The 16,299-nt window shown below is 35.1% G+C and overlaps 1 protein-coding gene across 1 annotated transcript; it reads left to right on the top strand.

Moving 5' to 3' along the window:
* The first annotated feature begins 85 nt into the window (after positions 1–85).
* Positions 86–14,750, top strand: LOC149083919 (mitochondrial fission 1 protein-like). Its single transcript, XM_089234293.1, has 5 exons — positions 86–322; positions 2,600–2,729; positions 6,131–6,207; positions 7,415–7,520; positions 10,589–14,750. The coding sequence occupies exons 1-5, from the start codon at positions 242–244 to the stop codon at positions 10,777–10,779; spliced, it is 585 nt and encodes a 194-aa protein (XP_089090419.1). The 5' UTR covers positions 86–241; the 3' UTR covers positions 10,780–14,750.
* Positions 14,751–16,299: the final 1,549 nt, after the last annotated feature.

Genomic DNA, 16,299 nt, shown 5'->3' with positions numbered 1-16,299 from the left:
TTAAATTGTAAATAATATGGAATGTATTGTTTTCTCAGTTTCTATTTTAAAATGTAATTTTTTCAAAATTTTTTAACTGAGCTGAATGTTTACATTTCTTTCAAAACAAGTGTGACGCAGTTTTGTGTTGCGTGCGTGACTCACGTACATCAGCGCAGTTAAGTGTAATAACTGCAATCGTGACCTATTATTATTTATAAATATCCGTTTATTTCCTCAAATGTGACATTTGTGTGGCTAAATGGCGAACTGTCAAGATGAACTAGATTGCGGGGAAGCGGAAGCGTTGATAAAGTATACCGTGTCCACTAAAGACTTAGTGGTGAGTGTCCCGATGTGGTAATAATTTTTGTCAAAATGTCATTATGTTATAACACTTGTGTTAGAAATTCTCCCCCTTCTATAACGGTAGCGTGACAAGTGGTAGCCTACGTTATTGTATGTGGGGCCACGAAATTCTAACGTATTTTCACATTCTTGATATAGTCACAAGCGTATTTACAGGAAAGGGGGTGGGGATCTAAGCGGCCCATAGCCCACACTTCCGGCACAACTCACTTGGTAGTAAATTGCTTATGGCAATAGACCTGAGTTGTGCTCGGTTTGAAAAAAAAAAAGAAAAAAAAAAAAAAAAGCCCAAGGCGGAAAGTTTTATGAAGGAGTGGTCAAAAAAGTTTAGATTATAATGGAGGAAGGTAGCAAAACCATAAATCCACCCCTGATTAGGGAGCTGGGCCAGTTAACAATAAAAGTGATCTTGAGAGTGTGCAAACGTGAGTGACGGAAACAGTGTGCACAAGCATGTAAGGGATCAGTAAGTGAACAGTCGGAAGAGTGACCTAAAGAGTGTAAGAGTATGTGCATGCCCAAAAAGAATGACGTAGGAAGTTAGAGACAAGTTCAGTAAGCTGCCCGAGTTGTGCAGTGGTAAAATGCTTGTCTTCCACTATGAAGGCTACCGTCAAGCTTCATGGGTTCCAATCCGGCCTAAGAACATCAAAAACATTCTTTACCTACCGAACCTGGAGTGACCACAGATAAATGGTGCCTTCATTTCGCACCTAACTCCACTGGTTGGAAATCGCTGTACAGTGATATATGACCCGAGTTGGTGTGCAGTAAAGTAGTTCAGTAAGCAACCAAAAGATTGATCGAAAGTACACGCATGTGAATTCCTAGAGCTGGCTCTAAAACTTTCATTACACACGGTTTCCATTGTCCAACTCATGATTCATCTTCCCAGAATGTTTCAGTAGATATTTCCACTTATGAAAGAGAACCTTTTCAAAGTATAAATAGGCGCGCACACACAAGTCAATATCTCCAGCTCGCAGCAGCGCACCCCCCCCCCCATAAATGTTGGTGATGCTCCTATGAGCTACGACGCACATTTTGACAAACACTGTCCTATAGAGTGAGAGCCCAAAAGAGTGATCAAGAAAGTATGCAAATATGTGCATGACCAAAAAAGTGATCTATAGAGTGAGGAACCAGTTCAGTGAGCAACCAAAGTTAGTGTGAATGACCAGAAGCCTACCTAAATAGCGAGGGACCAGGTTGAGAATATTTGAATGTTACTGATACATATGTGCAAATGAATTGCTCAAATACATCATTATTATGGAGTAGGTTCATGGCCTGGCATTGTCTTTGGGCAAAGTGGGCGTTTTGAAGTCCTAATTATTGCCCTGGTTCAGGCAAGGAATCAAGGGTGGGGGGGGGGAAAGAGATTTCCTTTCCCAAGAGCCAAATAAAATGGAAAAAACTGGTCTGTCCCATAAAATACGGAAAAATTCAACAGATCTACACGAGTTGTTCTCTTGACCGTAATCGTACACACAATTTTCTCAATAAAAGGATTCATAATTTTTACTTTCTGAAGGTTTTTCTTTTAAATTTTTTCTCTCCAAAATAACACTATAATCACAACTCGGAAGGGGATGGGTGTATGCCAATGATCTCGAGGATTTTTTATTTGGGGTTGGGAGACTTTGGACGAATACCCACTTGCCTAAGCACATGCCACTCAGTAAGAGAAACCTTTCAGGATTACAGTTGTAATTTTTGTGGCGCGTGGCAGACCACACAAAGCCTCTTGTGAATTTTATTAATCTAGAAAGAGCATTGGTAAACATAATACACACATTGCGAAATACAGCTAAGTTATCTAGTACGAACTTGCTTTAAACAAGTTTTTTTACAAAGTTTTTGAACAGCTGCATCGTAATCGAGATTGCCAAGGCCGACATAATGGCGTTGGGTTGCTGTATATTTTATAGATCTTTCTACCCTTCCTCTCTGACTTCTAGAATCATCGATTCCAGGTGGCGCTAGTACTGTGGACTTTCCAAACAGCATCCTCCTTTGTGTAATATTTGAAATAGCCATCATTTCATTGTTTGTTTGTCTTGGAAACAACCTGTTTAACTGAGTTACTCGTAATTCAGAGTTTCATTTTTTGTGTGTATTAAATTTCAAATTTTATGTATTCTCTCCCCCCCCCAAAGTAAATCTTGTAAAGTTTTATAGTTTTCTACTAAGGAATTAGATTTTCCTCCATGTCACTAACTTAATTTCTTTTTATTGCATTTTTCTCCAGACATATCAGAAGCTATACCAGAAGCAAGTAGAAAATGGCACTGTTCAACCGAATACCACTTTTCAGTATGCCTGGTGCTTAGTCCATAGCAAAGGAAGTGCTGCCAGGCAAGCGATTCCACTGTTTGAAGGTAAAATAACCTGTAGCTAATGGGTGGGGGAGAGAAAATGTTTCATCAATGAAAGAACTTATCTATATTTAGATTGTTATGTATCACTTTTTTCAAGCTAAGCTTCTTGTTTCACAAAATTTCAATGCAGACAAGAAATCATATCATGGGTGAATTTGTAATTGGTGCTTCAACACATGAAAGGCTCAACAACAACAAAGAAATAAATGTAGGCTGTGTCATAGACACGACTGCAAGTTTTGACAGGTACATGTTCTTTGTGCCTTGAACTGCATTGTACTGAGTGAAACCGCATCATGGATTAGTTTTTGGAATAGTTAATAAACAATGCCAATGTTATATATTTGTGTTGCGAACTGTTAGAGACATAGCGTAAAACAATTTCGTTAGAATTTGATCAGCAGGTCTGGTGCTCAGACCGGAAAATGTATTAAAACCAGAGGGATATCATTGAAGTTGTCTCAAACCATGGGCTTCTATGCAAACCTTTCGAGATAGGCCTATGATGTAAAACCATTTCATTAAGAAAGCAGTCTGTGAACCTTGTGCCCGGACCATAAGAGATATTAAAACCGGAGTGGTATCATTGGATTTGTCTCAATGAAATCTTATCTGCAAACATAAAAAACACTGATTCTAAAAATTTCTTTTCCTAATGTACGTAAAAAAAAATTCACCCCTTCCCCAATTGTAGAACATTAATGAGTGATTCCACTGCCTGCTGCTGTCCTTCTGATCATAAGATAAGTGCAGTAGGAAAAGTTCCATAAGAAATTCTTTTGAAATTAATATTTGATATTCCATTCATCATCATAGTTCTTGAATGATATTGGGTGGTGTTCAATCTCTCTAACACCTTGAGAGTCTACAACCCTTGAACAGGATTTGCTGGACTGTTTGATTAATTAGTATTCAAGTTTGTCATAAGGGTCTGTTGCAGTGTTTCCCAAAGTGGGAAATGTCATCCCCTGGGGGGGGGGGAGATGATGTGTCTAGGGGGTGGGGGAAGCTTTGGGTTTAACATAGGATGCTTGGCTTGGGGGGATAATGGGAAGGAAAAAAAAATTGAAGAAGGGAAACAAAAAGTTTGGGGAACTATGGTATTTAGCTTGCAGATTTGAGATGATATTGTTTAACTTTGCAACAGATCTGATTATTGGTTTCAGAATAATGAGTGCAAAAGAACTCGAATTTCTTAGCGCAGTTGAAGCAACAAGACCATGCTCAAGTGGGCTCCCACCGCACATTCATTTCGTGAACCATCCTCAGATTATTTTCTAATGAATCTGTGCATACTGGAAAGTGCTGAAAGGTCTGTCTAGACTTTTTCTTTTGTAGGGTCGTGTTTTTGTGAACATTTTCCTTATTCTTGTGAAAAGGATCATTAATTTTATGAAAAATAAGTAATTTTGTGCAAAGTGAAATAATGTAATTAATCTGTCATTAGAGAAATGAAGTGACAAATTTATGGTTTCATTAATTTTTATTTTGTGAAGGGTCTGTTTTTCAGGTTCCGAATTTTATAAAGGGTCAATTTTTTAAATTCAGAATTTTGTGGAGGGTCCAGAAAACAGACCCAAATTTTGGCTGGTCAGACCCCTAGTGTTTCATGCAGAGAGCCATCTTAATGCATGGACTATGAGATCTGCGACTATAATTTTTGAAAGTTAGTTGAATTGCAGTCGACCCTCGATTTTACAAACTTCAAAGTTACGAACATGTCCTCAGTCCCAAACAGCATGCCATAGAACATGTTAAAATCTGCTCTATTTTACAAACTCTTATTTCTACTAACTCTCAATTTTATGAACTTTGTTTTTCTTTCTGAGGTTTTTTTTTTTGTTATTTTATTTTTTCATCCACCTACGAGTTCGTTGTAATCAAAAGTAAACTTTAGTTTGGAAGTTCTACGTGTCATAAGAGATAATAGAGGAAGAGGGGGAAGGTATATTCGCTAATTTTTTTCATCACCAACCCATACAGGTGTTTTTTAAACACGTGCCAGGAAGGAGGGTTCGATTGTTGGCTTTGGTAACCATGAATTGAAAATGTGTTGAGAATCTAATTCACTCTTTGTGCATTATTATTGGATAAACTGGTGGTTTCAGAAATGGCATGATATATACATTAGGTTATTGATATTCATTAAGTCAAGAACTAGTCAAACTCTATTTCAGCCAACTGCGTTCACTTTATTTTTCGCAATGTCAACAAAACAGAAAAGATGGGCTTGATAGTGGATGGAATTTTTTTCGAAAAACATTAATGTGTGAACTCTTACAAAGACAGAAATTGCCAAAAAGTATGTGATTCAAAAAATTTCATTGAGTTCCCTAATAAAAGATCAGCCAAAGATAGTTTCTACTGCGAATGGTTCCAGTGGCATTTCGCCATCCTGAAAATACTTCACAGAAGTAAGATTCATGTGAAATGTCATTGTGCATTAATTCTGTGGAATCATAATTTTTACCTAAATGTGTTGCAATGAAGCAAATAAAAATAAGTGATTTTTATAGAAATCATCGAGAAAGGTGAATGACTAACTCATTTTTTATTGCCCACATTTTTTTTTCATCTTCCCCATTTATGAATTAGATATCAAGTCTATACAGGATTGTAAAAATGAACGTCGACTGTAGTAGGCTGATACTGCCAACCCCTTCAGCGAGCTCCAGAACATTACTTTGCCTGAGGGCCACGATGCTGCCCTAGTTGCATGCATAATATATTTATAATGTTTGAGGTATGCTTGTTATAATTATCACCATGGTTGACAAACTGAAAAAAAATTAGGCACCACACAAAGTTTTTGGGGAGTCAAACATTTTTCCCCGAGAAAAATGGTCTAAAATAATATTTTCTTCTGAATCTTAAAGGACTTGGAGCCCTTTCTCATGCTAGCAGGCATACTGATATAAGACATGAATGTCGCTCTCCACTTGTTAATACAAGATATACGGAAGACTGGATGTTGTGAAGATATTTATTATTTGAGATGTTAATTTTTTAAGGAAGGAAAAAACTCATCTCTGCCTCTACCGGGTTCGTCTCCCGGTAGAGGCAGAGATGAGTTTTTTCCTTCCTTAAAAAATTAACATCTCAAATAATAAATATCTTCACAACATCCAGTCTTCCGTATATCTTGTATACTGATATAAATTCAGAAAATTTTGTGTTGTCCTCAAACTGGAATTTATCAGTCAGCAATAGAAAATTTTAGGCACCAATATCAATTTTTATTTGTCGTAGCAACCTGGTGCTTGGGATTTATCAAGCTCTGATAATAACATGATTTTTTTTTTTTTTTCAATTTTGACTACATTTTTTCTGATTCACAACACACTATAATTCTGCTTCAATTAACCCTAGTTTTGATTTTGTATTATTTATTTGGTTTACAGAACTTTTCCGAGAAGGGAATGAACAGATGAAGAGAGATTGCCTATTTTATCTTGCAGTTGCTCACGCAAAGTTAAAGGTGAGATGATGAAAAAAACATTTTCTCACGAATTAAAGTATACTCCCAATTATCCAATACTCCTCAGACCAAGGGTTATGTTAGGTAATTGTCAATAATTTTTAAGTATTAAACTGTAAATATTCACAGGGTTTCCAGAGATCTTAAAAGTCGGGGAAAATTAAAAATGGTCAGTGAAAATGTTCAAATATTTACCACAAAAGTCAGGGCAGTTAGCAAATATAGTAGACTCTCGATAATCCGCCTGTTTGCTAGTTCAGCCTATCCAGTAATCTGGTGCTTTTTGGGTGGGTTTTCTTTGAGCATAGAACTGGAAAACTTTGCACGAAAGTTTATACAAACTTTACGGGCGGTTTTAAATAAACTGACACTGCTCAGACATATGTAGCACTCATTCTGATGGAGATACTTTGATGGAACTTAGTATATAGGGACCATAGGGAAAAGAAAGACTCAGTAAAAAAATAGTTTAATTTTTTAACAACCAGGTAAAAAAAGGACAATTTTTTATTTCAGTTATATTTCCCCATGGTCCAAATAGTGCCCATTGTGATGCACATATTTCATTGAAACTTTCTATATATGTTATTTGGACCATGGGAAAAATATAACTGCGGTAAAAAAATGCCACTTTCTCACCTGGTGGCCAAAAATTCAACAATTTATTTTATTGAATCTTTTTCTATTTCTCCATGGTCCATATATCTCCTATATAGGCTTACCAAGTCTCATCAAAATGGGTGCTACATATGTCAGTTTGTTTATAACCACTCTGTATTATTTTAATGGGATTTTTCAATTGACATCCAGTTATTTTAATAATCCAACACGATGTGTTGGATTATTAGCGAGAGTTAAATTAGCGAGAGTCTACTGTATTCGATAAAAATCAAAAAATTTTCATTAAATGAAAAAACAGAAACTTGAAAAACATTTGGAAGGTTAAAATTTTAAATTGTTATATTACTGTCTTCGCGAGTTTGGTTCAGAAAAAGCCAGGGAAATTATCAAGCTGATTATGTTGGGAACTTTGATTTATTTATCATTAATTCAATATTATTTGGCTGAGGCCAGTTCAAGAGGATTCGGGCAGGGGAGAATTAGGAAGAAGTATAAATACAGTAATATTTTATAAAATTCAAAATGATCATATTATGCATTATTTATATTGCCAGCTTATCTGATCAGTTGCTATAATTTATTTCAGAATTATGCGATTGCCAAAAAACATGTCCAGTCGTTTTTGAGCGTAGAGCCAACCAATTCTCAAGCTAAGGAACTTGAAAAATACATAAAACATCACATGAGGAAAGGTATGTTGTGTTTCAATTTCATCAGTGCTTTGAATAGATATTGATTTCATTTTTTATACAATTGTTTCATATACAGTAATTTCCTGCATATAATCTGCAAACATGTGAATTTCACTTATTTGTTGCTGATAAAATTCTTCCTATATAGTCTATGAATGGGATATCACAACTTGAATGGCCCAGTTCATTAACATAGTTAGTGTTAAATAAAAACACCATTAACTTTTCAATTTAAACCTACATACATACCAAAATATGATCTTTGTTAGATCTTGAGATATATATGCTGATAGTGATCTATTTAGCTATAAATGAAATTTCAAGGGACGATGGATATCTATCCTCTATCTCAGTAGTTCTTAACCAATGGTCTACAAACCCCTCTGGATTCCTTTGATAGGTTTCAGGAGGGTTTTTCATTCCAGTTGAATGTTGTGAAGATACAGCGATTTCAAAAAGATATACATATACAAACTTACAACAAACAAATTGCCCAACAAGATGACTGAAAAAGATGTCCATAAAAGATATGGATGTCAAATATAACTAAAATATTGCAACTCAATAAAAAGAGTTGCAGTATTTTAGTTATATTTGACATCCATATCTTTTATGGACACCTTTTTCAGTATACTTATACACAATGACTTGCACACAAGTATATATACATGTGTATATATGTCAAGTTTTTTTATTGAATATTTTGTTGGGGGGAGTTGGCTTATATACGAGTCAGTTGTTGAAGAGAAAGTATCAACTCCCACTTTACCAAATCATGTAGCTACATGGCCTCTGCATGGATAACTTGAAGATCTGTGACATTAATAGACAACTTTAGATGGCATTACTAATCAGTAGAGTGATTTTTGTAGCTATGTTCAAACCTACAGAACCTATGATGTTAAAGCCAATGCAAAAAAAAGAGATAAAAAATGTCATTGGCTTTGATACCCTGTGGACTTTTGTCGATCTAAAGGATGAACGTTATGTTTTAAATATTATTTAAAGAATTTTTGGACCAACGAAGATAAAGAAACAGCAAAAAGGAGTGCCTTAAAGAAACTCTGCATTGGCATAGTGTGCTAGTGGGTTCATGAGGCATGGAATTCTGTTTCCACCAAAATCATAATCAAATTCTTTAAAAAGTGTTGTATCAGCAACACAAACAAAACTAAGATGACATCCTCTTTGAGAGTGATGACGGTGATGACAATGCAGTTGAAGATGAAATTGAGAATGCCACACTGTATTATTGGTTTTCGATGTAGAGCTCGGAGAATCAGAAAAATAAATGGATTAGAAAATTAGAATAATTTTTTATCTTAATTATTATTGCATGAAAATATATAATTTTCTTCTAAAATGCCATGATTTTTGGGGGGGTCAGCTTGCACACGAGTTTTCAATTTATTATGGTTTTCGTGGTCTGGAAGTGAGGGGGGGGGTCAGCTTATACATGACTATATACAGTAATTATATATAATACTCACTGCCCGTGAAAAAGATTATGGTTGTCTCATCTAAGTATGGATAGCTTCTTGATTATTTATCCCAATATGTTTATCATACTTTTTCTGACTATATCAGGGATACAGTCAGCAGTAATTTCAGTTACTTGTTGAAAGTAGTTGGATGATAAGGGATTTTTCTTGGTATTTTGATTACTTTTTGTTTGATTATTTCAAGAATAAGCCCACAGCATTATGCAAATGAGCAATGATACGTGTCTGATGTTATATAAGAGCAATGCTTGAGTATAACACATTATTAGGTATGATGTTAAAATGAGAAAAAAAACTGAAGGAAATATTCAAATGACAGAAAATAATCAAAATTCCAATTTGTGGAAAATCTATTATCATCAGCTACTTTCAGCAAGTAATTGAGATTACAGCTCACTGTATTACCGACATCATTTTGAATTCACGAACATACAACTGGGATTTTTATACATATAAGTTGCCAATATATATCTGGTAACCAAATTATGAAAAAATAAAATTGATTTCTTTTTTTCTGGGCATGCATAATTAAAAATTGTTTACTGAAAATACTCGTATCTCATCAAATATTAAATCGTTACATTTTAAATTTCTTTACTGTGGGTCTCATGTATACTGTGAAATTTTCTGTAAGTTTCATAAAAATTGGTTGAAACTCTGCATGTTATAAGAAAAAAAATGTGATGAAAATTGAAATTTTTATAAGAAAACATTTATATCTTTGTGAATAGTTGAAACTGTTTTTACAAAAAGGTATGCAAGTACAGTGAAGCCTTGCTACAACGATAAATATAAATGTAATATTTGACAATATAACAATAAATGCCTCTATGCCGTTATTTCTTTGTCTTATTTTGCAATGCCTTTTGTCTAATGTTAAACTGTTTCCTCTTGATATAACTATAATCCCTCTACAACAATATTTTTTCTTAGTCTGCAAAGCATCGTTACATCTAGATTTCACTGTATTGTACAAAGCAAGTGAAATATTCTGTAAAAATTACGTATCATTTGCAGCTTTTTATGATACACGGTTGAAAAAAGAAAGAGTTTAAGTTTGTTTTTTCTGTCCTCTAAAAACATCCATGACTGAATCTGCACTGGAAAGTATGAGTTCAAAATTACAGAACAGTGTGACGCCATTGCTTAAACTGTAAGGTGGACCACTCAGTGGTGGAATAATAAAGTGACCACTCAGTGTATTAAGTTGGATATAATTCATGTAAGTTTCATTCTCAAATGAAGGAACAGAATGGCTTGTGGTCAGAAGCGCTTTTAGAAATAATGTAAATTTTTCTTCTCGTATCAACATGCCATCTATAAATCTGTAAAAACTTACTTTTTACAAAATAATTTTTTCAAATATTTATTTTGATTCTGATCTCTCTGGAAAAAAAAGTAGCAGATAATATGCATCAGCATTAAATCCAAACTAAAAAATTCATGTCTTTTTGAATCTGTATAATCTGCTAATTATACACAAGAAGTTGCTATGAACAAATGTGCCATAATTGGATGAAAATAACCACCTATCAATATTTTATTTTTATTTTTTCAACATCATAGATGGCTTGACGGGCATGGCAATTGTTGGTGGTGCAGCTGTCCTCGGCGGTGCTGCTGCTATCGCTATAGGTGGACTTGCAATAGCGACTAGAGTTGGAATGGCTTTCGCTCGTTCAGGAAAAAGCAAACCTAAAGAGGCCAGTGATAATGGTGATGCTGCTGCTGTGAAAAATGGTACACCAAACACATAACTTAGCTCTATTTGTGACTCCTATAACATGGCATTACCTAATGATCTGTGATACGTTTTTATTAGAACTTGTATTTTTAAAAAAGGGGAATTTGATATAATCAAGTTATTTGTTGAGGAGGAGAAAATGTGATTATGTGTATATATATATATATATATATATGTGTACGGGTATACTGATACACTCTTTTGACTGAGGTTCCTATGTGTCATAGAAAGTTTGTAGCTCTAACTAGCATTTTGTTTTACTAGAATCTTTTGTTTGAGAATATAACTAAGGAAATGAATGTCTATTTTGAGAAGTCATATTTCCGAAAGACATTTTTGTTCTTTATTTTTGTGGTTGTTTATACAGGGTGGCATGTGTCGTATCTACCAATTAGAGTTGGCAACCATGCCAGAAAGCCTGTGCTTGTGTTATAGTTGTTAGGTCTCCCTGAATTTCTCGCATCTCCCAGATTTCTGAAAAGTTCTCATATTTCTAGAATTTTGACCATGATGGAAAAAATTCTTACTTTTGGGCGAAAAGAAAAAAAAATTGTCCCCAAAAATTGCACTTGGGAAAGTCCAATTCCTTCCTCTTTTTTTCCTCCAAAATGTTGTAACTTACATAGATTGTTTGCCGTTGCATCAAATCACAAAAAAACCCATTAATTTGCCAAACAACCAGAATCAGCTCAGTTAATCTGCAGAATAACTTTGATCATTGCCCAGGGGTGGATTAAGGTCAGTTGACGCCCCGGGCACAGGAGAAAATATAGTGTCCCCTGAATTAGAAAAAAGTGTAACAGGGTTTTTGCGGGGCCAGTGCATCTGCTGTTGAATCCCCCTCTGCATACGTCCCATTTTGATTAAGTCTCCCATTTTTGGCCCGATTGGAATTTTCCATTGTTTTTGGCCCGATTGGAATTTTCCATTGTTGTTATTTCGATTTGAGTGTAGTAATAATAGGTAATTTAATTTAATCCACTGTTTGACGGTAGTTGATGACTTTGTACTAAGTAATGATTGGTAGCATTATGTTACGATTTCTTTAAAAGAGAGCAAATCACTATAATTGGATTTTCATTGTGAGAAGTCACTACTTTCTTTTGCTAAAATTCCTTTCATATTTGTCTGTGTACGATTTTGTAAGGAATTTGGATCTGCTCAAAAATTACACAATTCTCATTCTTCAAGGTCGGCAGCTATGTCATGTGGAGTATACCTACATCAGTAGACCATCTTAATGGGTAAATATTCACACAGCAAATTGCTCAACATTCCTTGCCTTGTAAGAGGCTATCTGTAAAAAAATTTGGGATTTTTTTCATGATATCTGCATTCAGCACCTGGCAACGACCTACTGTATACTAATTTCCTAACTTTATGCTTATATGCATTTTGACAGGTTTACCAATTCAAATTAGTAGAGTAGTGCCACCCTGTATTCTTTCCTTTACCAGGAAAATGGTAGTTAGAATGTAAAAAACTAAATGTTTTTGCCATTTGTACTTGGTTTTTTCATGAATTTCCGCAGTTCAAAAATTTTATTGAATTTGAGGCTGTTATTTTGAAGAGTGCCTATATTCTTGGTGCCTAATACATTTATTGTTTTTTTCCACACTTAAATGTAGCATTGCATGTTTTTTTTTGGAAACACTAAATGATCTTTATAAAACTAAGCGAAGACTCATGTAAGATGTAATTATTTAAAAAATCAGTAAAAAAGGATGGGGGAATGATTTCCCTCTTGTGCATGAATGATAATATTTGAAGTTTCTCCTCCACCTCAGATTATCAGAATATCCATCAAAAAGCTTTATATTCAATAAATGTTCCACTATGATTGTTACATATGTTTAATACACCGTTGCCATGTTGCCTGTGCCCCTTTTAAATGTATCATATTCACCATTGAAATTTCACCTCATAATTTCAGCATGAATCACGTGAAACAGAATGTATAGATTTGATATGTGTTTTTTTTCTTTTCTTCTATTTTTATTCATTGTATTGATACTTCATTGTATTATTGCATCAGTGTTGTGATATTACCGCTCCCACAGTGACTGTTGAATTTTAATTTCATTTCCACCTTCAATTCTTGATTATTAATCTCAAAATAAAATGACAGACACGAAAAATTATTCGTAACGTATATCTTCCGATTGGCTAATATTTTTTATACAGTGGCACCTCGATAACTTGACACCCCAAGGATATTCAAAAACTTGTCAACTTATACTGATGTCAAGTTAGCGAGGTTCCATTTTATTTCACCTTTAACCATCTTTAAAAATTGTTTATGTGTATATATGTGCGTGCATAGTGGTGGACAATTCTATATTCCATCATCTACATATTCGTAAAATATTTTGAACTGTAATTGTCTATAGAAAGTTTTTATACTGAGACGAATCCCAAATTAGTGGGAAAAGCATAATTAGATTGTCAGAAGATTTGTTATTTGTGAATGGGCAGTGAAATTGTCCGAAATAATTTTTCTCCTCACTCACGTGAAACATTCCAACCTAGCTTTCCTGACCATCTCTCGCTCAAAAATTTCAGAAATCATTCTCATCTATCTGTGACTTTTGTAAGTCCAAAGTTTAAGTTTTTTGGTTGCAAACAAAGAAATAGCTGGAAGTAACCCTATCCAAAGGTATCGGGGAAGAATCCTTGATATGTATCAATCAACAAACAAAGGACAGAAATGATAAAATATAAAAGTTTTGAAACACAAAAAAAACAAGAGTAATGTCGTAAACTATGTTTCGAACTGGTCAACACAGGAAAATGAGTTGTGATAATGCAGTATTAATCATGTTCATTATTATTCATTTTAAATTTGCGATTTATCAACCAGTATGGACCTCTAAACACCTTGGCTGATTTTTTTTTTTTTTTAATATTATGAATTTATGTAAGAATTTGAACTAATAAAGAGTGAAATTGAATCGTAGTCGACTTAGATGGCATTCGGTCATCATGTGTCAAGTTAGAGAGTTTTTTCTCATGGAATTTTATATTATGCCAACCACAGAAATAATAGATGTTTGGTTATGAGGGTAGTCTACGTATCTGCATGTCGAGTTATCAAAGTAGCACTGTATAAAGAAAATTCTTTTAGAGCAAATATAAAACTTAGTATCAGTGTAAATGACTCTAAATCCAAATCAGAGACACCATGCAGCTGTTTCAAGGCTAAATTAGCCCCATCTTCAGTGAAGATAATGATGGAAAAAGAAAACGATCTGTTATAGTGCAGAACCACTTGGTTCAAATGACATTGATTTTCAAGCGAATGAGCGTTCTTATTTTCAAGTTCTGTGCACCATAATAGAGTATTTCCTTCTTTCATAATTATCTCTGCTGAACATGGGACTAAATTAGCCTTTGAGCAGCTGTAGACCTGAGATTTGGATGCTGAGCCATTTACATTGAATATACTACCTCTTCTAATATTTCTCGACTTTGCAATGCTGTTATTTGTAGCACCAGCTTTGCCATCATCAAAAGTAATTAAATGAATGTTTTTAAAGTAACTGGTAGCTGAATATTTGCTCAAATATTCCCTTTGTCATCCTCGCTTACACGAATCAATCATCGATTCATAATTTTTTTAATATAGATGAAGTTTAAGCTATAAAATACAATATACAATAGCATTTTTTTCTACCTTTGAAATATAAATTAGTTGCTGCTACTGTTTTTCCCCTGTCAAGTTTGCAATATCTGCCGTGTATCATTCGATCAAAATAGTTCTATGTATATTTGATTATATGATGTATAAGAATGTAAATAAATTCCCATTTTAAATACACTACATTTTCCTGCTACCCATGCAAATTATTGTTGAAAAGCGAGGATACGTTTACATAATGTTTCAATTCTATATTCTAGTTGTTTAAGGAAATTGTTGCCCTTCTCACAAGCACTATTTTTTGTACACTTGTCTACTGTGTTGTTAATAAACGATTGTAATTTTATCTTTTTGTGGTGAAACACACTTGTTCATTACACACACACTGACAGATGTTCCCATTTTGTATCAGTTAGTCTATTCATGTTACATTTTAGGACAGTTCGCAAACTGTGGTACGTTTACTCGTGGGTACGCATAAAACATTACAAAAAAGTCTAAAGCATTATTAGTCATGACATAGTATGAAAGGGATAGTCAAGCTTATTCCTATAAATTTCTGAGAGTACGCAATTCCTATGCATATCTGCAGGTATGAACTTCTCCTATGCATTTCTAGGGGATACACATATTTTCCACGCATCTGTAGGTGTACACGTATCTTATACATTTTCAATACGAGCGAGCAATGTTTTTCAATGAACACACAAAGTTTCTATGTATTTCTAAGGGCACTGATGCGCCGAAGAGGGCTATTGTGGGTTTTGGCCCTCGAGACTATAGTGTGTTTTTTTAATGCTCCTCCGCGCGAGTGAAAATGAAATGTGTATCATTCCCACCCCCTCTCTTGAAAAATCCTGCCTGTGTATGCTGTCTAAAGCCTGGACCGTACCAGCAGCTGCTACCTGCGCAAAATCTGATTTAGAAGTGTGGCCCGTAGCACAGGCGATTTTAATGGTCGATTTCGTGCAACCACACCCCGAAATCGGTTTTTGCGAAGGCAGCAGCTGCGTAGCTCTACTTGTATGGATCCATAGCTTAAGGATTCACACAAACGAGAAGCATATTAGATCACGTGTGCAATGGGGATCGAGTGGCCTTAGTGACGGACTCGCATCGAAAGAACCCGGGCTCAAACACCACTGGCTGTCTGCTTTAGTTGGTTTTATGTAGTTCCCAACTTCGAGGCGCTAATCGGCTGCAAGCTGATCTCCCCGTTATAAGTCTCAAAACAAAGAGCAACAGGCCTACAACGGTACAAATACTTCAATCGTTGCACTTCAGTCACAATTTGAAATATGGATGGCAGCACCCATAATGCTGTATACCCATGTCCGATTTCATGCTCGCGAGCACTTAATTAACGTACCGACAGTGCCGTCTTAAGGCATGGGCCCACCCGGGCACGGCACGGGGGCCTCGCAAAAATCGATCTGGTTGAGATTTTCAAGAATTCGACTGGTAGGGCCTCAGAAAAGTCATCTGGCCCGGGGGCCCATGATGCACTTAAGACGGCCCTGCGTACCGATATAAATTGCATTCAAGGATTAAAATCAACGTGATTTCATGCATTCGTATGTCAAATTTGTCATAAGGGAATGCTCTTCTTTTGATGATTGGTACAGGCAGAGCTGGCGACTACAAAAAGGTTGAAGATGTCTTTAATAAAGTCTATTTTTCGCTTCCTGGCTGTGAGGAATGCAAGACTGACAGGAATTCGCCCTCGGGTCTATGAAATATTCCATTAATACCATGAGTGATGGTTAAATTCGGATGTGTCTATCTGAGGTTAAGCCAGGGAAACGTGCGTGATAATACAGGGTGTTTCAAAAAGAATAACCCAATTTGAAATGCGTATATTACGAAAAATATTGAACACATAGACACTTAAGATTG

Source organism: Pholcus phalangioides, unplaced genomic scaffold, assembly GCF_987345545.1.
Source record: "Pholcus phalangioides strain wild (caught in Gottingen) unplaced genomic scaffold, Ppha-v1.0 ptg000008l_1, whole genome shotgun sequence".
In the NCBI taxonomy this organism is placed as follows: domain Eukaryota; kingdom Metazoa; phylum Arthropoda; class Arachnida; order Araneae; family Pholcidae; genus Pholcus; species Pholcus phalangioides.
The sequence above is the reverse complement of the archived record's forward strand: the minus strand, read 5'-3'. Positions and strand labels throughout refer to the sequence as shown.